The sequence below is a fragment of the Babylonia areolata genome, chromosome 1 (assembly GCF_041734735.1).
Source record: "Babylonia areolata isolate BAREFJ2019XMU chromosome 1, ASM4173473v1, whole genome shotgun sequence".
NCBI lineage: Eukaryota > Metazoa > Mollusca > Gastropoda > Neogastropoda > Buccinidae > Babylonia > Babylonia areolata.
The window spans coordinates 14,249,950-14,272,768 of NC_134876.1; the positions used below are offsets into that span (position 1 = coordinate 14,249,950).

At 40.3% G+C, this 22,819-nt stretch overlaps 1 protein-coding gene across 1 annotated transcript; it reads left to right on the forward strand.

Annotated features, from left to right (window-relative positions):
* The first annotated feature begins 1,518 nt into the window (after window positions 1-1,518).
* Window positions 1,519-22,777, forward strand: LOC143291268 (armadillo repeat-containing protein 8-like). The gene is made up of 20 exons (XM_076601103.1): window positions 1,519-1,768; window positions 2,516-2,607; window positions 3,239-3,310; window positions 5,193-5,335; window positions 5,902-5,999; window positions 6,435-6,527; window positions 7,593-7,676; window positions 8,682-8,757; window positions 9,767-9,921; window positions 10,881-11,087; window positions 12,096-12,182; window positions 12,962-13,126; window positions 14,889-14,975; window positions 17,057-17,152; window positions 18,392-18,541; window positions 19,682-19,780; window positions 20,197-20,292; window positions 20,657-20,732; window positions 21,129-21,222; window positions 21,665-22,777. Exons 1-20 carry the CDS (start codon window positions 1,763-1,765, stop codon window positions 21,693-21,695), a joined length of 2,007 nt encoding a protein of 668 aa, XP_076457218.1. The 5' UTR covers window positions 1,519-1,762; the 3' UTR covers window positions 21,696-22,777.
* The last annotated feature ends 42 nt before the right edge of the window (window positions 22,778-22,819 follow it).

Here is a 22,819-nt window from a genome sequence, read left to right on the forward strand (position 1 = left end):
TTTGAGACGAGATTTAAAAGATGCGAGGGAATCAGAATGACTGTTTTCTTTTTCAACCCCCAAACCCCACCCTCCCTCGCCCGCCTCACCCTTCACCCCCGCCCACCCCGCCCACCCTACCCCCACTGACTTAGCCAGCACACCATTAACTTGAGCCATGTCACCGGACTGTAACGCATCAATGTTATGGGTTGCTACATAATTGAAAAGGCGCAATAGCCGAATGGTTAAAGCGTTGGACCCTCAATCTGAGGGTCCAGGGTTCGAATGACGGTGAGAGCGCCTGGTGGGTAAAGGGTGGAGATTTTTACGATCTCCCAGGTCAACATATGTGCAGACCTGCCAGTGCCTGAACCCCCTTCGTGTGTATACGCAAGCAGAAGATCAAATACGCACGTTAAAGATCCTGTAATCCATGTCAGCGTTCGGTGGGTTATGGAAACAAGAACATACCCAGCGTGCACACCCCCCGAAAGCGGAGTATGGCTGCCTACATGGCGGGTTAAAAAACGGTCATACACGTAAAAGCCCACTCGCGTATATACGAGTAAACGTCGCAGTTGCAGCCCACGAACGCAGAAGAAGAAAAGGGATATAAAAAGGGGGATGAAAGAGATGGGGAGAACAAAAAATTAAAGAAGAGAGAAAAAGCTATGTATAAGGGGGTCTGGGTGTACGATGGGATGGTCAAACGTATATCATACTGAAACAGTTTGATTTGGCTTGATCTTTCTTTTCTACGGCAATTTATTTTTTTACTGACATACCGTTCTCCTTATGGACTCGTTCGTGTTTCATTTTTTTGTCTGTTTATTTGCTGGCCTTTTTGATGCAGAAATGGTGTATAGTTGAATCAGTCCGATCAGGATTGCATATCAGATTTTTGCAATGTGTCCGAAAATATCGATCTATCTATAGAACTATATGACAATAAGCTTCTTCTTTTTTTCATTAGCTAACTCAAGTGCTCCATACTCTCCGTGTTTGTTTTTCCTTGCTCGTATGTTCAGCAATGATGTGCAAGATCCATAGCTGTGTAAGAATTTTGAATTGTACTTTTATATTCCTGTTTTCCGTCTTCGAAGTGAGTTAGGTATAGCTGCCTTTTATCTTTTTTTAATTTTTATTATTATTTTAGTTATTTGAAATACTTTCACGTCTCATTGCAGCCAGCGATTTTAATTGCTGTAGCGTTCAGCTTAATCACATATCTTTCGCTCTTTAATTGTTATTGTTGTTGCTGCTACTGCTGATTTTCCAGTCCCGTTGTTTTTCAGTCGTCTGCTAAGCCTCTTAACCGCCTTATTCAGGCGCGAAGTCAGGGCGCAGGATCTTAAATAGTCCATATCCACTTCTCTCACCTTCAACTTGGATAAAATGTGTCTGCCAGACAAAAACAGAGGGGAAATGAAAATTGTAGTATTTCACGCCGTATTTGTTTTCGAAACAAGTTTTTTTTCTTCTTCTTCTTCCCAAGGACTTCTCAACTTGACCCCGGAAGTAGACTGATCGTTGTAACCCATTTGCCGACTTGCAGAATTTTGGACGCAGGTTAAACTGAAGTTAATGCTTTAGTAGTATAAAAGTACAAGTTTAGATGAAATATTTCAAGTTTGCGTTGTTAGATTGAGTTTATTTTAACCAGATATAATATAACCAACGACTTCTCTATATTCTGAGTGTTTGAACAGTGACGCCTCGCATCAAAACAAAGCAAAACAACTCCAGTCAGAGGCTTGACTGTCCCATAAAAAAAGCCAACATGATGGTAAGTTCCAAGTGGTTTACATTTGTGTATATGTGTGTGTTTGTGAAAAAGAAATCACCGGTGTAAGTACTGGTAATTGAGCATTGAATATGTGTTGGTGAAGCCTCTTGAACTCGCTCAGAAGATAGTTCGAATCACGAGCGTCCAGCCATATTACAGGCATTCTCACTCATTTGCAGCCCATCATTACATGTACTATAGTGGTCGTGTCAGCGTTGTGATAAAAATATTGTTATTGCGGCGACATAGAACACTGTGAGCTGAAAAAATAAGAAATAAAAAGGAATGTGTATGTGCGTGAGATGAATGGAATCGAAACGAAATGCCCCAATATCATTCAACATGTGCCGACCAAAGATGGGGTGTCCATGTCAACAAACTGGTGACCAAGACCTTAACAAGACCAGAGGCTTCCTGTGCAGGAATATGAAGACCCATAACAAGGAAGCCAGAAGCCTACATGCCATATGGCTCTCAGACCACTCCTAGAATACACTAGCCCAGTCTGGGATCACCACACCATCACCAGCATCTGGTCTTTTGAAAAGGCATACTGTGATATATATATATATGAATATATATCTCAACAATACTGGCAGACCACACAATCAGGGGAAAATTCCACCATGCGCTGTGGACAGTTAACACTAGCTAAGCCCCAATCTGTTGCCACTGAAAGAGCTATGGCAATATATTTAGAATTAAAGGTTATGATCAGTTTTGTGAATGCATTGTTGTTTTTTCCAGGAAACTGATGAACCTGTTGATTTGGTACATCGGCCAGGACCTGTGTTTGTCATGTTGGGTAAAGAACAGGACCAGTGGCTTCGAGCCACCTTGTAAGTTTCTCCATATGTATTGTCATTTGATATGTAATTGATAATGTATGTTTACATAATATTCAGCATATGTTTACATAAAATTATTACAGTAATGTTTTTATGTGAAATTCTGGTTTAGTTTATTAGTAATTCTCTCTTATTTATTATGAGTATGAGAAACAAAATATTGTACTTTCCTCTTTCAGTTGTTTGTCACTTTGTGTTGTGTGTGAGATGTTGGTTTTTGTTATGTTTTTGTTGTTGTTGTTATTTTAATTTGCTCAGACTCGGCAATTTCACTAGTGGAATAGAATGAATGTAGTCATTGAACTGACAGACTGACAAAAGAACATTACGGAAGGAATTTGTCTCTACTAACTTACTAAGTTTGTAAACATATAGGTAACGCTTTTGAAAAAGCTTTCGAAAACAAAAAGCAGTATACTTATTTACTTGTTACTTGTAAAACCTCTGTTTAAGCAGAATATGCAGATGCTAGTAATGAATTGTTCAAAGTGTATTGTTGAAGTGGTAGATCAGATGCTTAAATGTTTTGTTCTATGTAAAACTAATACTTTTAACAAGTATAATCTGACATTACATTTATGATAATGTATCCATTTATGATTTTAACGGTGATGTTGTTCAGGCAGCTGAAACACCTTGTCATTGGCAGCAATCGGCAGAAAGAGGGTGCCATAGAGAGTGGAGCTGTGCCAAGGTGAGAGTTTCAGCATAATGTTGATTTATAAAACCTCATTGATAACTACTTAAAATAGAAACACTATGAAATCATCGTGCAGCTTCATCATATTTAAATAATCGTATTTTGATTCTCTTTTTAATGTTGGAAGTACCGTTTGTTTCAGAGCAGATGTCTGCCTCTTGACTCATTTCAACAATAAAGAGCAATTTGGAATTGATATTTTTCAACTTAAGATAGGCATACATGGACAGTCAAAGACAGAAAAAAGCATACAATACACCTATCAGCCACAGTGGGGAAGTGGTTAGTATCACTGACTCAGTGACTGATGACTGAAAAAAACAGGTTTAAGCCCCATCAGAGATAGGACTTTTCAGCCAGTGGCGGGTTCTATTCAGAGTTGAGTATGCTGTAGGTTCAGAGAGGAAGAATGAGACCTCACACTCAGGGTCATTCAGTGATTCACTTGATGGATGAGTCTCTGATTGGTGCTCAATTGGACCTCAATTGTAGCAGCAGCATCTTCATCATTCACGCTTTCTTGGAACCTCAGTTTTCAATTTCCCATCCACTTTTATGCTTTTGGTGAGCTCCTGCCAAGGTCTTCAGAGTTGGTAGATTTGTGTGATTGAGAGCACAGCAGCATCGCACTCCCTGGAGGAAAGCTCTGTTCCAGTTTCAGAGCTGAAGTCCTGGCCATTAAAACAGCAGCAAAATTCCTCTCCTCCTGTGGAAAGCCCCTTGGCAGCATCTCCATCCTCACTGACTCCATGTCCACACTCCAGGCCCTTGACTTCCCTGATCCTGGTCCACTGATCCAGTCCCTAAAGGCCTCCCTGGCAACCCTTACCCAAACAGCCCCAACAACCCTCCAGTGGGTGCCTGCACATGTAGGCCTCCCAGGCAACAAGCGTGCAGACCACCTTGCTAAGGAAAGAAGCCAGCTCACACAGCCAACCTTTCCTGTCACGTATGAGGAAGCAAAAACTCTCCTCCGCAGCAGATTCCGAAGAGGCTGGGTCACCCTGAACGGAGGCTACCAGGCACACCAGGATCCCATCAGGACACTGGAGAGGAGACACCAGACTCTACCGCCTTCGCACAGGTCACTGCGGCCTCCGAGCACACCTGAAGAGGATTGGAGTGGCAACCACATCCCTATGTGATTGCGGCCAGGCTGACCAGACCCCATCCCATATTCTCCAAGACTGCCCCCTGTATGAGAAGATGCGGCAGCAGTCCTGGCCTGGGGGTGCTGACCTCAACACCAAGCTCTGGGGGACGGTAGCCAATCTTCACCAGACGTCCGAGTTTGTGGCATCCCTCGGACTTCAACCCTGACTGCGTAGCTGTCGAACGCAAAAGAAAGAAAGAAAGGTAGATTTGTGGGGGGTACCTCTGAAAAGACATAGTGGTGGTCTTCGCCTACCAAGGAGACACTTGTTCAGTCATGGTCAGTGACTAAGTGATTATTGTCATCATAATGTAGGTGATGTCCTGCATATGTTGAATCAGAACAGGCACTGTTGAACGCCATCCAAAATGACTCGATGGTAGTGCAGAGTCTTCTCTGGTGTGTGGCTACTTAGCAACATAATACAATAGCTCCCTATGGTCTGTTGATGCTGGGACTGAGGCAGATGATGCTACGTATGGCTGTGTACAGGGGCCTCAAGATGTCAACATAGGGATACTGCCATTGAACTGGCAAGGAGGGTGGAGCAGCAAAAAAGAATTGAAGAGCATATACATATATAAATTTACAGTATGCTGTATACATGTCAATTTGAAGTTTGTGTTTACTTTGGTGATTGATTGTTGATAGGTTATCAAACAATATTGGTGTATGTGTAATGTGGTGTTGATGAACACATGTTGCTGATCCATCAAACATCAGATTACTGGAGTGGATGATGGAGGATGCCCTCCCACAGGAGTTGCGTACAGAGTCAGCCATTCTCCTGGGCAGCCTGGCTTTCGGCACGGAGCGGCACATCCAGCAGCTGGTGCATGATGGGGCTGTGCCCATCCTCCTCAGAGGTCAGAGTTTGGTTTTGCCTCTGTGCACAGCACAAGTAGTAAGTTGCAATTGTATTGAGTATGGATCATGAAGTGCAAAGCAGCCTCACAAAACACACAGTTTGATTTGGAGGCATTTTGCAGTCTTTGCACTGTTTTTAGAATGAGGCATATATTAACATCAGTGGAGCATTACATTTAAAATAGCCCTGAATTAGGTTTGTAGACACTTGTTTTGGAGCATAAGCGATTAAGTCCAATCTGTTCCTAATATCTCCCCTTTGTTACCTCTGTAGCAATATTCACACATCTGCTCATACATGCACACTCACACACACACGCACACACACACACACACACACACACACCAAATATGCACACACACACACACCAAATATGCATACACACACACACACTCAGAGATGCACAAACTTGTGTAGCAATACCAGTTGAATTCTGCATATCACAAGTATGCTGCTGTTTGTTTTTGCATAGTCCACACACACTGTGCAATTGCAGGAATTAGCCTATTGCTCAGTGTTTTGCATTCAAATCTTATACACATTGCTTGCTTATTCTTGTTCCAGGTTTGTCAAACCCAAACCTGCATTATGTGGAAGCTTGCCTTCGTTGTTTGCGTACCATCTTCACTGCTGCAAACCCTCCAGTGAATTTCATCTACCAGGTATGTACTTTGATTGTATTTCTTGTCATATATCTGCAATTACATATTGAAACTGATCCATTTATAAACTCTGCCAAAAAGTTGTCCGAACAAAAGCAGTGGAACAAAAGCAGTGCAAACTTGAGAAGCCAGTTACATTGGTGGGCTGCCTGTGTCGTCATATGACCTACTTTTTGCACTGCCAGCGGCGAAAAATCCGTGTGCTGCATACCCTAGTCATACTCCATTTTCTTGAACTTAACCATTAGGTCCAGTAATGACCGTGATTTTTTTTTTTTCCTGTATGAAATGGAGAGATGAGGAAAAGCTTCCTTAATGGTGTGATTTATGAACCCCCAAAATATGTGCTTATTTTGTTTGCATGAAAATTTGCTTATGAAATATGTGTGTATTTTCCATCATGTAATCTTGCTTTGGTTTATTGTGTGATTTCAGGATCCCTCCATCATCCCCCACTTACTCAGCATTATACATCAGACATTGTGCACAAAGGAAACCATTGCCAGCATTTTGGCCAACTCCTGCACGGTTTGTTGATTAGATTTTTCAAGAGAGTTGTAAATACTGGTTATACATCATTTACATGTGTGTGTGTGTGTGCATATGTATTGGTGTGTGCGATTTCAGTAGCTGATTCTATTTGTATGTTATATAATGAGATACGAAGTGGCAAAACTGTATTTTTCATCCTATATATTTTCATGCTACCTTTAAAACAGTAGTCCTATTCATATTTGATTAACAGATAAGTTAACCCGTAAAATATTCATCTTTAATGCCCCTGAAATGTTCTTTTTTTTTTTCTTTCTTTTTTTTGGGGGGGGGGGTCTGTTCTTGATGCTTACAGTTACAGTTGCACCGTCAATATGGTTCATACCACCTAGGTCAGGATTCGTGATCTGAACTCTGTAGCCATCATGGTCCATCAAGAGATATGTGGTGGCCAGCCTTGAACACTTCTGCTGAAGGTCCAGTGTTGGAGCTGACCAGGATTATCAACAGCAGTGTGTGCAGGGTGTCCCAGGAATGAAAAGATGAAAGGACTCGCATTGTCACATAGATGATAATACTGTATACTGTAGACACTGTATCACACCAGCAGGTGTCCCATAAGGTATCTAAAATTAAAATCTGTCATGATCAGTCAACACACAAGGCAATGACTTCTTCAACAGAGAAATGCCCTGTTTGTTTCACACCACATGCATGTCTAACTTTAGTAACTATCCATGTTTCATTAGTCAGTTGGTAATTCTGACAGGATAAACACTCCAAGTGTTGAACCAGAAGTGTGAATGGTAATTCTAAAAAGCTGCTTCCATGAACATTCAACATAGACAGGTTGGTTGGTTTTTGTGGTTTGTGTGTGTGGTGAACGTGTGTTAACCTTGAATACTTTAAACAGTTGTTTGGAGAAAAAAACAAGAAAACATGGGGAGTGTTTTACATCTTTTCCTTTGGATTCAGAGATGTCTTTCATTACGTCTTTTTTCATGTCCTTCAGAATCCCGAACAGCTAGGGTATTATATTCTTACTAAGTAGGTCACTTAGTTGTAGCAATAATTAAGATTCTGCTTATGCTTTAATTGCAGTGTCCAGAGCACCAGAATATACTGCTGAATTTGGGAGCGATCCCAGCCCTGGCTCCACTGTTGGCCAAAGGCACAATGTACAAGGTGAATATGTCAGTGCATGTAATAGTCTTGCTGTGCCTGTTGCAGTCTCTTGCACTTTCACACTGAGTTTCTTTTTCACTCTGTCTTTATCTCTGTCTATCTATATACCACCTAAGTACTATCGACAGCCGTGCCTATTCAAACAGTTAATTATTGTCATCCACAAGACATGATGATACAAGGAAACTGGCATTGTTTTTGCACCAGGCATTTAAATTTAGGGAAATTGTAACATCTTAAGATGCTGTACATCACTGCAGCGTTTATGTAATGTGTGTATTAATACATGGTTGTTAGATATTTTTATTTTGTTTGATATTATTCGTGTTGTTTACTTACCCCTTCATAAGGGGCCTAGGCCTATTAATGAATAAATCCTCTGAATAAGAATCTCTGTCTGCCTCTCTTTCTCTTTCACATACATGTTCACACATTCTGTATACATGATTACACACTTTTTCCTCACAAACACATTCACACATTCAATTTTATATGTGTGCACCCAGCTCAGCATACAGTTCATATCAGAGATTGAGGTAAGCTTACAGTTGGGCCATTATCAAAGTGAGAGCTGTGTGATCATTGGTTTCTCCACTGCAATGGGAAGTCATCAACAGCTTAGTCTTTTCAAAAGGTCTATGACTCTCAAACTAGGAGGTTAATTGCACTGGCTCATAGTGATGCAGCATTGGGGTCTGTTTGGCCTTTGGGAACCACCCCAGCATTGACTGCCTGAAACCTTGGTGGAGGGCGTGGGGATGTTACTTGAGCAAGACACTAAACTACAATCAAATTTTCGCCCAGTCGGGACAGTGGTTGCCTCCCCTGATGTCTTGATAGTCAGACAGGACTGACTGACATACATACGCATGCATGCACACACATACGAACACACATCATGCATGTTCAAAGGGTATGGATTGAAGAACAGCTTTTTATGTGTAGATAGATATATATATGCAAGTGTTAGGGCCAATATTATACAAGTGCATTGTTTTGTTTCAGATACAAATGCCCATCCTCAAGTTTTTTGCTGCTTTATGCTACCAGAATATCGATGCCTGCATTGATGTTGTAAAAGGTATTCCACAGAAAGTCCCTTGGTCATCTTTTTTTCCCTTAATATTTCATACTGTCTTAATCACAGTTATTTGACAAGAGAGTTGGGTGTTTGTTTGGGGGGACAGGGGGAAGGGGGGGTGTTTTCTTGTTGTTGTTTTTTCAGATGTTTTCTATTTTTATGTGTGTGCTTAGAATATAAGCATAGTCCTATTTCTACCAGCAAGTAAAAGAAAAAACTTACTGTTTCCCCTTTCTTTCTTGTCGTCCTATTCTTTGTCTTCACAAACCAGTCACCTTCATTGTTTCCAATGCCATTCCATTAGTTTGTCATTGAAGATATGCATGCTTGGCTGTTGTAATCTGAGGTAAATTGTGGCAAATTTGTATTTTCCATTCCATCATTGTTTCCAGAAAGGCTTTGCCACTCCACCTGTTAGTCATTGAGGGTTTGCATGCTAGACTGTTGAATGGTCTGAGGATTAGGAAGTTTGATTGTTCACACTGGGATGGGCCCTTGCTCCCCGCACTGGAGTATTATTTGCAAGGCCTTTTGTGGTGTGATGAAATGCATACTTGATGTATATTGTATTCTTGTTTTGAATTTTTAATTCTTTTCATTTTTAAAGTCTGGAAGTGTTAAATTGGGTGGATTGGTTTCTTTCTTCAGTATTGCATAGTATTATTTGTGGAGGTCAGCATTGTACTGTACTTGACTGTGTTATCTGAGCCGACCATAGACTTTCAGGGAATTATGAGACAGCAAGAGAAAACTTTCTTTTCTTGAACATTGCTAATTTAATGTGTAAACATGATATCCATCTTCAACTGAATCAGTTCATGTTTTCAAATTTGTGACTCGCTTCATGTGTTTTAGGAAAATGCCTGTGCTCTGTTGAGCGCAGTATATTGAGCCCTTTAAATGCTGAGAAAGCTGGAAACTTTGTGTTCATGTGTGTATACGTCACTGTGTGTGTTTTTAAGTGTTATACCTGTACGTAATGCCTCTAGTTGTTGTGCTTTGTGTTCAGCCTCAGTGGGTGAAGAGGGAGTGCTGGGCATGATCAGGAAGCTGCAGAGTCGAGACAAGACCTCAGAAATGCAGATGGCAGCTGCCAAGTGCCTGGCTTATGTGTACAGAGGGAATACAGAAAAGAGTCCGTGGAAAAGAGAGGTTGCTCACGAGGTGAGGTGACATGTCAGAAACAGTCTTTACATTGGACTTGTGTTTTCATTTTGCTCTGGTCATTTGTGCACACCATGTTAAACGAGAGAGAAATTGTTGTGTTGGAAATAGAAGTGCTTGCAAAAGCAGACCCCTTCGACATTCCACATTCATTTATTGAATGAAATATTATATAATGCTTTTTTGACACACTTGTACACAAAGTATGTTATAATTCTGTTTTCGTTTTGGTGTGTGTCTTGTCTGAAGTGTTGGTGGACTGACTCGCATGAAAAATAACCAATGCAGTGAGTAGCTGTTAACAGCAGAGAAGAAATAATCACATTGACCGTATGCATCATAGCAACAGCTGGACTTTGGAGGTGCCTGCCATGAACACAGAAGGGGCTGTCAATTCCCATCACAAATGACTGACAAAAGCCCAGTGTCACACCAGGAGTTTGTTTCTTAATTTTCGGCTTGAAAAATATTGTAAGAATGTGTCAATATGTGTAAGAATGAGATCATATTATTAAAAGACGTAAGCGCCCTCCCAATTGTCTGATCTGACCCTGTGACTTAAAAAGTTAGGCAGAAGATCTAAACCACTTGAGAAGATTATCTGCATATTATTTTGCATGTGATCACTTTATCTGGGAAAACATCTGCATAGCACAGCCAGCTTCTCCAGCCCTTGAATGGCCCCTCTGCAATTGGTTGAGCTGCATGTGACATAAATTGATTTGGACCAGTTTCTCTTTCATTTTCATCTAAAAGTGATGTGGGGAAAAAAGGGTTGTTAATAACAATCATTACTGTTTTAACCTAATGCAGAAAAAGACATTGATTTCTGTATTATTGTGCAATCATTATGATCAGTTTTAACATAAAGTCGCTGATTTCTGTATTCTTGTGCCGTGTTTATGATCATTTTTTAACATTGCACTGAAAAAGTCACTGATTTCTGTGCTCTTGTGCAGGTATTGCACACTCTCGTGCGGATGTGCAAAAAGGACCGTACTCTGGAAGAGAATGTGGAAGGGGCAGAGACACTGGCCTACCTGATACAGCAAGACCCGGAACTGCAATACACAGCATCTATCTGTGACCACTCCATCAAGGCTCTGTCTGATTACCTGAGCTACACGGAGATACAGCAGCTTGATGCCCGACAGGCACAGAAAAAAGTGAGCGTCCAGAGCGGGACTGTGACTGCAAGCTTTACCCACAGGGGGCAGACTGAATGTGACACACATTTACCTTTTAAACTGAAAAGTACATTATTAACTCACTTTGTCATGCCATTAAGCTCCCCTGACTTTCCCCTCAGACAACCCATTTGTATGGGTTAGAAATAAAATCGCTAAAAAATAAATGTTAGAATTTATGAACTGAAAACTTCCAAACTGATCAGTAACATAATGAGTTAGTTGGGTACAAAATATGAAACTTCCACCCTTCTTATGCTGTCGTACTGTGAGATGATGAAAGTTTCCATATTTTTTGTTCGAAATTTGCACACACTGCTGACTTATAAATGAATCCAGGAAAGTACAAAGAGTTTGAAACAGATTAAATTGAGAATGTTATGTAGCCATGATAGGGCCCCTTCATCTAATTCTGTTGTCTGCCTTGTGACTGAGACGAAACTGGGTCAGACACCATTGTTGACAAGCACTGTTCATGTCAACCAGTCACTGCAAAAATAACTCTCCTGCTCGTGAGCACAGCAGCACACACTGCATTTATTGGTTGCGTTGGAGAGTATATTCTTAGCTTATAACATCATTATGCAAATTAGGTGCCACTCCAAAAATTCAAAACTATCTAAGGCCCCGATCAGGGCTTATCATCTGAAATGGTTGTAAACAGTAGGGCCCAGATAGGAGCCCTTCGTCCAGAGTGAGTTAATGCCATATTGTTTTTCTAACCAAAAGGGACATTGTTAACGCTGTATTGGAGTTGATGAAATATTGCTAATGAACCACTCACCACCATTACTGTGCTTTTCAAGAAGAAACAATACAGTTTTATAGTAGGTCAGGTTTGTTTTTCACAAAAGACAGTCGTTCAAATGCAAGAAATGATCATATGAAATATTTTGGGAACTCTGACTGTTTATTTATCCTTTTCTATTTTCTAGTTTTGTTCAGTTCTTAATTCTTTTTTTCTCTTTTTTTTATGATTGTGTGCAGCATGTGAACTGGGACAACTTGCTGAAAGCAGCTGCCTTCCAGGCGTTTGCAGCGATTAGTGCCAATGATGAAGAAATCAGAAAAAAGGTTATACTCCCTGACGTGTGTGTGTGAGTGTGCGTGTGTCTGTGCACATGTCTGTTTGCATCGCCAGTTGCAATTATGGTTAGTTTCATTCTTTTTTCCTTTCTTTTTTCTTGTTCCATAATTACATACCCCATACCCATTACCTCTAAAACAATCGGGATTTGCCTTGGTGACTATGTACCTTACAGTAATGCTTGGCGTCAAAATCACAGTGAGCGTCAAACATGAGACAGGGTATGATAGTTACATGTGTGTTTCTGATTTTGATCTCCTTCATATTCTATGTGTTTTATATTGTTATAAATGTTGTTTAATGGCATATCTTGCTTACTTATTGTATATGTTACTTGTGTATAAATTTCTTACACTCGCCAGAATTTTCTTCCCCATTACTAGATCTTGAGTAGTGGTCTGGACACTATCATTAGGATGAAACAATAAACTGTGATCCCATATGAAGCACATAAAAGAACCCTTGGCAACAAAAGGGTTGTCCCTGGCAAAAATCTGAAGAAACAATCCACTCTAATACATGTGTGCGTGCGCGAGACTGAAGTCTGACTGAATGACACTGGAAATGAATGATGAGCACCTTGATGCAGCTGTCATTCTGCTGTACTCAGGTAGACAGCCTGTTGTGCAGATGACTGTGTTTGTAAAGCGCTTAGTTTAGTCTCTGACAGAAGGAGAGGGGTTATTATAAGTATCAGTAATAATGATAACATGATGTGGACTGTGGGGGTGGACTGTGACTGTAGCTTGAAGATGGCTGTGATCAGATCATCGGCATCGAGAACCTGCTGGAGTGTGTGGTGAAGGGCATGGAGTGCAGCGACCAGAAGGTGCAGGTGGCTGCCTGTCGCTGTCTGCACAGCCTGTCACGCTCCGTGCAGCAAATCAGGACCAACCTCCGTGACCACAAGGCCTGGGAACAGCTCATCAAGGTACTGCTTTCGCCGTCGTCTTCTTCTTCTTCTCCTTGGCTCGTGGGTTTGGTTTGAAAGGTATTCATCAAGGTGCTGCTTTCTTCTTCTTCTTCTTCTTCTTGGCTCAGGGTTTTCTTTGAAAGGTATTCATCAAGGTACTGCTTTCTTATTCTTCTTCTTGGCTCGGGGCTTGGTTTGAAAGGTATTCAAGGTACTGCTTTCTTCTTCTTCTTCTTGGCTTGGGGTTTGGTTTGAAAGGTATTCACCAGTGAACTGCTTTCTTCTTCTTGGCTCGGGGTTTGGTTTGAAAGGTATTCACCAGTGAACTGCTTTCTTCTTCTTCTTGTTCTTGTTCTTCTTCTTGTTTTTCTTCTTCTCGGCTTGGGGGTTGGTTCCAAAGGTATTTTGTTTGAAAATGTTGCAGTTCACAAATACAATGGATTCTTCAGGACAGCAGAAAATTCTTGTGTTAAATCCTGTGGTAATGAACAGATATGCAAACACTATTTAACGGATTTCTCTGTAGGTAGAAATTTAAACATTGCAGCTCTTGTGTGTGTGTGTGTGTGTGTGTTGGTCAGTGAAGCATCAAGTGTCTTTGAATAATTTTTTTTTTTTACTTTGATTTTTGTTGCAAGATGGGTTAGTCGATGTGAATGAAGCAAACAGACACGCTGTGATGCTCCATGAAGAAATTGAATATTAAATTGCAAGGAAACCAGGCGAGTCAGAATAATAACATGGTATATGTGTGTTTGTGCATAATAATATCTGTGTGTGTGGTGTATATGTGAATGTGCCCATGGTAAATCCTATGCTTTCCGCTTTTTCATTTCATAACAGCTGCTTGTGGCAGCAACAGTTCATAACTATTTCAGAATTACCATTCTGCTCATTTGTGAATGAATGAACTTTTTTCTTCTTCTTTTTTTTAAAGTTAATAATATTTGGTTAGGGGCAAGACTTTGTCAGTGCAGTTTTACCAAAATGGTGGAAGCTTTATTTTGCTAAATCAGAATCAGTCACTGTAAGCAAATAAGTATGACAGGGTATAACCTTTAGCTGTATATTCCACAGACATACACAAATACTTTAAGATGGTTAGTCTATGAAATCATCCAATTTAATTACACATACTTAACCGTGACCCAACTAGTGCAGACTCCGGCAGGGGTCTGACATTCCTGTCCTGTGCAAACTACTATCCGCCTATGCGGAGAAAACGAAAGTACTACGGCCGATAACCTCCCGGAAGTAGGTAACCTCCCCTTTGTGAAATCATCCAATTTATGTATACTGGCAGCCAGAATACTTGGAAATAAAAGCCACTGTCTTTTTGTGAAACAAAAACCATGTTCTGTTGTGAAATAAGAGCCATTTTCTGTTTCTGAAATAAAAGCCACTTTTGTTGTGAAATAAAAGCCACATGTTGTGATATAAGAGCCACTGTTTTGTAGTGAAATAAAAACCACTGTTGTGAAATGAAAGTCACATGTTGTGAAATAAAAGCCATTTTCTTCATCTGAAATAAAATCCACCTTCTGTTGTGAAATAAAAGCCACTTTCTGTTGTGAGATAAAAGCCACATTCTGTTGAGAAATAAAAGCCACCTTCTGTTGTGAGATAAAAGCCACATTCTGTTGAGAAATAAAAGCCACCTTCTGTTGTGAAATAAAAGCCACCTTCTGTTGTGAGATAAAAGCAGTTTTCTTTTTCTGAAATAAAAGCCACTGTTCTATTTTCCATTTCTTCAGACTTCACAATTATGATGGTGTTGCAGCTGATGGAGTCGCCTGCTGAAGAGGTGCTGAAAATCGCATCGGCCACCATCTGCAACATGTTGCTGGACTTCTCTCCCAGCAAAGAGGTCAGTCTGGCTACCTCACTGCTCAGTGCTGTTATGTTCTGCTGTGTTGTATGTGTGTGCTATTCTTTGTGTAGAGTGTGTAAAGCGTTTGCTTGGCAGTGTACCATTATCAGCTTATCTTGTGTGCCGTGATGTGTGTGCTGTTCTTTGTGTAGAGTGTGTAAAGCATTTGCTTGGCAGTGTACCATTACCAGCTTATCTTGTGTGCTGTGATGTGTGTGCTATTCTTTGTGTAGAGTGTGTAAAGCATTTGCTTGGCAGTGTACCATTATCAGCTTATCTTGTGTGCCGTGATGTGTGTGCTATTCTTTGTGTAGAGTGTGTAAAGCGTTTACTTGGCAGTGTACCATTATCAGCTTATCTTGTGTGCCGTGATGTGTGTGCTGTTCTTTGTGTAGAGTGTGTAAAGCATTTGCTTGGCAGTGTACCATTATCAGCTTATCTTGTGTGCTGTGATGTGTGTGCTATTCTTTGTTTAGAGTGTGTAAAGCGTTTACTTGGCAGTGTGGTACTGTTATGTGTTGTGCTGTGCTCTGTGTGCTGTTCTTTGTGTAGAGTGTGTAAAGTGCTTGGCAGTGTGGTGCTGTTGTAGTTGTGATGTGCTGTGTGTGCTATTCTTTGTTTAGAGTGTATAAAGTGTTTGCTTGGCAGTGCGGTACTGTTTCGTGTTGTGCTGGGCTGTGTGTGCTGTTCTTTGTGTGGAGTGTTTTAAGCGTTTGCTTGGAAAAGCACTGTTATGCTCTGTGCTGTTGTGTGTGTGCTATTCTTTGTGTTTGTGTAGAGTGTGTAAAATGTTTGCTTAGCGGTGTGGTTCTGTTGTGTGCTGTTCTTTGTGTAGAGTGTGAAAAACATTTGCTTGGCAGTGTACTGTTATGTTCTTTGCTGTGCTGTCCTTTTTTCTTTTCTTTTAAAAAAATTTTTTTTTTTTTTTTTGTTAAAAAACAAAAAAAACCATCTGATATCTGTGGACAGCTGTCTTGAATTTTACATAAACATAAGTAATAATTTGCAAACAGTATTATAAAACATAAAACAGCATCAGTTATTATCGTCACATCATATCCAAATAACACAAGTGATTCTGTCAACTTCAACACAAGTGATCCTGTCAGCTTCAAATTTTCTGTGTTTACACATCATTCTTTATCAAATCTTTTAAAGTGTTCTAGAACACTTGCACATAATCACACTTCCATAAAGCATGGTCAGTACTGTCTTTGTGTTCTCTACAAAAACAACAGTTGTTATTATTAGTAACAACAGTCTCTTTAAAAATGATTTTTATACATAAAGTAGATAAACATCTCTGTGTGCTGTTCTTTGTGTAGAGCATGTAAAATGTTTGCTTGGCACTGTACTGTTATATTCTTGGCTGTGATGTGTGCACTGTTCTTTATGATTGTGTGGAGTGTGTAAAGTTTTTGCTTGGCAGTGTGGTACATTTATGTTCAGTGCTGTGATATGTATGCTGTTCTTTGTGTGGAGTGTGTAAAGTGTTTTCTTGGCAGCGTACTGTTATGTGTTGTGCTGTGATGCGTGCGCTGTACTTTGTGTTGAGTGTGTGGAGTTTTTGCTTGACTGTTGTGCGTAACTGAAGTCTGTGAATGTGTTGCAACTGCTTACTGTCAAAGACTCATGTTAGTGTATTGTATATTGCCCCATCCTCTCTCTGTGTCCGCCTTCACCTGTGCACCCCATTTCTCTCAGCTGCAGATCCACTCAGTTTCCCCGTTCCCAGTCCTTTCAAACACCCGTGTCAGCAGCCGCTCTTTTTCTCCAGACCTTACACCTGGAATGAGCTTCATCTTTTGCTTTGTCAAATCTCTGTCTTGCCATAAAACCTACCTCTTTGCTAAATAGGTCCGCCCTGTTCCCCAGTCTCTTCCCTGTCTGCAGTGTCTCTGGCTTTCTGTATTCATGATTCTGTGTTTTGTCTTTCATCTCTCAGTTACAGTAATGCCTGCATGTGAATGACTGGTTTGTAAACGTTTTGATTGGTCTGTGCACAAGATTCAGCGCTGCATGATCATAATTATTATTGAAGTAAGATGCGTACATCAAAATATCAACTCTTTCCACAGATCATGGTGGAGCACGGTGCTGTCAGAATGCTGGTCAACCTCTGCCATAAGCAGGATAACCCTGCTCTTCGGCTGAATGGAGTTTGGGGACTCATGGTGAGTAATATCTTTCTGTTTCCTGTACATAGATATTTAATTCAGTTATCTCTCTCTCACTGGCATGCTGCGAGATATTTTCCAAAAAAAAGTTTTAATACTTGCCTGTCCAATTACATGGAACTGGAAAGTTTAAGGGAGATAAATCTTTGACAAACCCTTGAACTCCAGTGTCTGGCTTCTGTTTGCTTGTGGTGAGTTCACGCACCTGAGCAGTCAGGTAGAGAATTTCATACAGGGAATACTTGTAATATGAAAGTAATACATTACAATTCAAAAGATGTTCGACAGATGTTATGATTTGAAAATAATACAGTACAATCAGTTGTTTAACAAATGTATAACATTGTATTACAATTACAACATCTTTCAACCAATATGAACAGCTAGGCTGAAAGCTAGTAACATAATTTTCAGCCTATAAGGCGCTGCAATGCATGAGGCACACCCCTTAAATTTAAAGAAAAAAGTTGTTTTGAATTTGTTAAGTAAGGTGCACACATCAGATAAGCTGCATCTGCTGTGAAAGTGAAAGTCCTCCAGTGTGTTTCTACTTTCAGTGAATGTTGTTTTCTGAGTAGTGACATCATCTTCGGAAAACTGGATTGGAATTCGACTTGTTTCCGTCTACTTGTTGAATTGGCTCTGTTACTCCTTGTTTTTTTCCCCACATTTGTTTGTTGTATTATCTGCTGTTTTCTTCCTCTTTTTTTTTTCTTTACACTTTGTCTTTTTCCTTTCTTTTTTTTATTTGTTAATTTTACAATTTTGCAGCCTTAAGTTGAATGTACAATGTTGAAAAGCTCCAGTTTATTAACTTGTTCAGTCAGAATCCAGTCTGCTAACCCTGCTTTTCAGTCCCAACTGCCATTTTGCTTTGCGTTCTGTTTTCAACAAATGATTAGTTCACTTCTGAATTCTCTACTTTCACACCAATTTGGTGTTGTATGTGATTTGGTTTTAGTTTGATTTGATGGTGAACATGAACCATGTCAAACTGAACAGTGATAAAACTGAAGTGTTGTTGTTCAGCGCATTTGTTGATGTTTATTGTGATCAACAGTGTTGTCATATTTTGGGTTTGTTGTGTCAGGTGGGCCCCATGTGGTGGTCAAAATTTAGTTTTCAGACACAGATAGGGCACAAGACTCAGGGGTAAGATTTGAGTTAAAAAAAAATTAGCGCTTTGCAGGACGAAAATTGTGGTAAATCTGTGTGTGTGTGTGTGTGTGTGTGCAGAACATGGCTTTCAATGCAGACCAGAGGATCAAGATGCAGATAGTGGACTTGCTGGGGTCTGACCTGTTGTACTCGCTGCTGTCTGAACACAACCACGACATCCTGATGCGCACCTTGGGACTGATGCGAAACCTGCTGACCAAGAAACATGTCAGTGCTTCAGCCCCACATCAGTGTGGCTTTCATTCCGGAGTCCACTTTGGTGTTCCAGGTTGTTGATAGGAAACGAAATATAAAGTACACAGGTGGAAGGAAGGAAAGAGTGCAGAACTGCAATAAGAAGTAATTCCTTCGCAGTAGCCAAGTGGTGAAATTGTTGGATTTTCAATCTGAGGGTGCTGGGGTTTGAATCTCAGTAACAGAGCCTGGTGGGTAAAGGATCGAGATTTCTCTGATCTCCCAGGTCAGCATATGTGCAGACCTCCTAGTGCCTGAACCCTCTTCATGTGTGCACACATGCAGAAGATAAAATATGCATGTTAAAGAACCTGCAGCCCATGTCGGCGTTCAGTGAGTTATGGAGACAAGAACATACCAATCATGCATACGCCCAAAAACGGAATGTGGCTGCCTGTATGGCAGGGTAAATAAATAAAACGGTCATACACATAAAATGATAATTTTCTGAGTGTGAGACTGAAATCTGTTTGAATGACATTGGAAACAAATGGCAGGTTCCCAATGGCAGCTGTCAGTTGGCTCTACCTAGAAAGGCAGCCTGTAGTGCAAATGACCTTGAGTTTGTAAAGTGATTAGAGCTTGGTCTCCAACTGAGGACAGGTGCAGTATTAGTATCCATTTCATTCATCATCAGTCATTCATGAAATTCTTGATAAGAGCATTGATTGCTCCACTTACTGACTTAGGACAGATATCTGAACAAACTGTTGTGATTCATATCAGCATCACTTAGGTACTTGATACCAGGGTTGGGTCTCCTTTGCAGGATGGCTTTTTGTTGATTTAACATTGATGGCTATCCATGGATTGCTGGCTTTGTCACAGCTAAGGAATGAGTCTGGGGATATTTGTGCATGCAGAGCCCAAGGGAATGACATGGGAGGAAGGATGAGGCAGCAAACCAGAGCATACCACAACAAAATAACAAAATCGAAATGAACAAGCAAGTAGACAAAATCTGGAAATGAGCAAAAACAAAAGCAGCTAAGTGAATTTGTTGTTGCTGTTGTTGAAGGTAGATATCCATGATTATGTTTGTCACAGTCTGAATGTATAGAATGGAGACAGTGCTGTTAATTATCCTGTTCATTGATTGTTTTCTCCTCCCAGCATATTGACAACATCATGGCTGCCTACGGAGCCAATGCTCTGCAGGGGGTGAGCTTCATCCTGGGGGAGCCATCCCACACCACAGAGATCAGAGAGCAGGTGTGTGCACTGTGTCCTTGTGCAGGGACTGTAGCCCTCATTCTTTCTTCATGTCTCAGAGTGAATGAGAAAACAGGCATCTGCTTTTGTCATGGTGAATATGTGTCTTATGCTGTCTGTCTTTTCTTGTCTTTTTCTCTGTTGCTGTGTGGATGTGTTTTTTCATCTTTCTGTACGTGTAGCTGTCTGAAACCAGTCCGATATCGAGCCAGGAGGGATCAATAGTAATCCCAATAGCTTGTCTGTGGGTGCGTTAAACAGTTTTTTTTTTTTTTCTCTGAGAGATGTTTTCTTGCTCCTAATGATCTTTGGTTATGATCGACTTGAGGTGTAATGAAGCCACGAACATGTTGGATAATTCACTCCTCCCCTACACACACCCCAGCAAATGATGGCATGCGACTGGTTTATTTCAGGCTCTGTGTGTGCTCGCAAACATCTCCGATGGCCCTGCTTCCAAAACGACAGTGCTGGACCATGCTGAAGTTATGAAACAGCTGATAAATATTTTGGTATGTTCGAGTGTGTTGAGATGTTGAAATGAATATGTAACCTTGCCAGCCCAAACATATACCTGCAGTTTAATATCCTGTTAGACAAGGTTCAGCGTCAAGGAGTACATGACATATGTATGTTAATGTTTTTGATGTGTAGAGTTCAAGACAGATTTGCTTTATCAGTGAGCTGAGCTATTTGTTAAAGAACATTTTTAATTCAGGCTGTTTGTGTGTCTGTGCATGTCTGGATGTGTTTGTGTGCACCACTACTCTTAAAATAAAGGTTTGAATTTCAAAATGGGTATAATATAACAATGTACTTTTCATTGTCTGTTTCTCAGCCTCCTCACTCACATGCTGATGTGTTTCATGTCCACAGAAAACCTCTGAAGAGGAGAAGCTGCAGGTGGCTTCCATCTATGCTGTCAAGAATTTGCTGTCGGGAGATGATGAAGGTACTGGACAGTTTGTTCTGCGCAGTACTGGCCTGCTGATAAATTCACTGCAGTTTGCAGAACATAACTGCTTTCTTCTTCCTTTATCCCTCATTACAGATAAACTCTACATCCGCCTGATTGTGTGTATTTTGTAATTGTGTCCCATTCTTAGCATTCATGAGAGACTGAGTGCATCTGAGCTCCGCTTTTTTTTTCCAGACACTGAAGTGCACTATCAAATATTGGATCTTTTTGTTGTCATGGCTGGTTGCATTACAGGGACCATAAAATACTTTTTTTTTACCACTTGCGGGCTTTAAGTGCATGCCGTTTACACATTTCACCAGTACACTGAAAAAGGGCAGATGTATAAGACAGGAATTCTGGTTGTAAGCTTCCCATGTTTGATTGCAGACACTGTGGTTCGCATGAGACGTCTGCGTGACTTTGGAGTCCAGCCACATTTGCAGAGACTGGCACAGTCCCCAGTCCCACATATACAAGAAAGGTGTGTGTGTGTGTGTGTGAAAGCACATTTGATTGAATTTATGATATGTACCTTAGTTTATTTTTATTTTTCATGCTTGACTAAAATAAGGAAAACATAAGTACATTTCAAAATTTCAGTTGTTGAAGCACACCAGTTTTGTGGAGAAAGATTTTACATTGTAATTGTAAACTTTAAGCTTTTTCAGAACAAGGTGAGTATGACGATTTAACAGGTTGTTTCCTTTCACTTTATGTTTTTTGGCAGTGGTGTTTTGTTGTTGTTTTTTAAATTACATCCGTTTGGTATGAAGCAAAAGGAACAATGTTATGTCATGGTTTTGTACTTGCAGGAAAAGTGAAATGGACAATGCAATTCCAAATGTGTTTCAGTGGGCCTCTGGGCTAGCAAAATTGTATCAAAGTGTTTTCTGTAATATGTTGGTTTGCTGGTTGTTTTACAGAGCCAAGAGTGCCCTGCGGCACTTTACGTAGCCACCTTGAACAGAGACTGCAGTGTAGAGCCTGTGAGTCTGTTCTGCTCCTGGGGCCCCACGAAGGAGTGACTCCGTGTCTGTCTGAAGTGCATGCTGAATGGGACAGTGGAAGGAATAACAGACAACTTTTGTATTGCTCTTCTCATTGCTTTCTCTCTCTCTCTCTCTCTCTCTCTTTTCTTTTGGATGTAGTTGATATGTATGGACTGGGAGACGGGAATGGCTGATACTGTATTAGTGTGGATGTTTCTGTGAAGATGACTTATATACACTTTATCAGATTGATTGATTCTGCACATGGAGTAGTATTGATGAGGATGTATGTGTAGAGATGACTGATATATACCATGCTAAATTCATTTACAAAGAAAATATGATTCAGCAAGTTTCTGACTGTACGGTTTGACACATGCTTCACACATGCCAGGGTTGCTTATTTTTCTCCAACAAAACTCATCAGGTACACTGGAACTGAGGAAAGGTGATAATGTTGGAATTAGGATGGGTTTTTTTTTTTCATGGTTCATACAAATACAATGCTTGCTTGTGGATGTGGACACAAGCATTTGTATAAAAGAAATATCAACAGGTAGGTTTTCCTTGTTGCAAAGTTAGTTGTTCAGTAGTTTGAAATCTTTTTAATACATCCCACCACCACCTCAGCCTCATTTTGTTATATCCTTTACATTTATTCATTGTATCTTCGGTGTATGAAGAAAATCAGTATTCATATATAGAATCATTTTTTGTGTGTTTTTTTTTTTTTTTTTCTCATTTCTCTGTGTATCTTTTTGTACTTTTCAGACCATTATCATGAAGTAGTTTTACGAATTATTAATGGTCACAGTGGAAGAACTGGTTTGACAAGGATGAAATAAACCAGTGTCTAGTCTGGCATACTTTTCACAACACATTCATTGGAGGCATGCTTGGAGAACATTGTTTCTTTTTCATCCAGTCTTCTCAAAATTGTATGTGAAATGTATGACAGATTTCACTCATACTATTTCAATTATTTTTGATATTGTTGTGGTGTGTTTGGTAAATGATGTATGTTTTGAATAAAATGGAAAAAAAAAATCTGCCTTGGGGTTTTGCTGGCATCCTTGCCCTATCACATTT

Coding starts and splice junctions, on each gene's coding strand:
- LOC143291268 (XM_076601103.1), top strand. Junction 8,758..9,766: donor CTGCATTGATGTTGTAAAAG/GTATTCCACAGA, acceptor CTTTGTGTTCAG/CCTCAGTGGGTGAAGAGGGA. Junction 9,922..10,880: donor AAAGAGAGGTTGCTCACGAG/GTGAGGTGACAT, acceptor GCTCTTGTGCAG/GTATTGCACACTCTCGTGCG.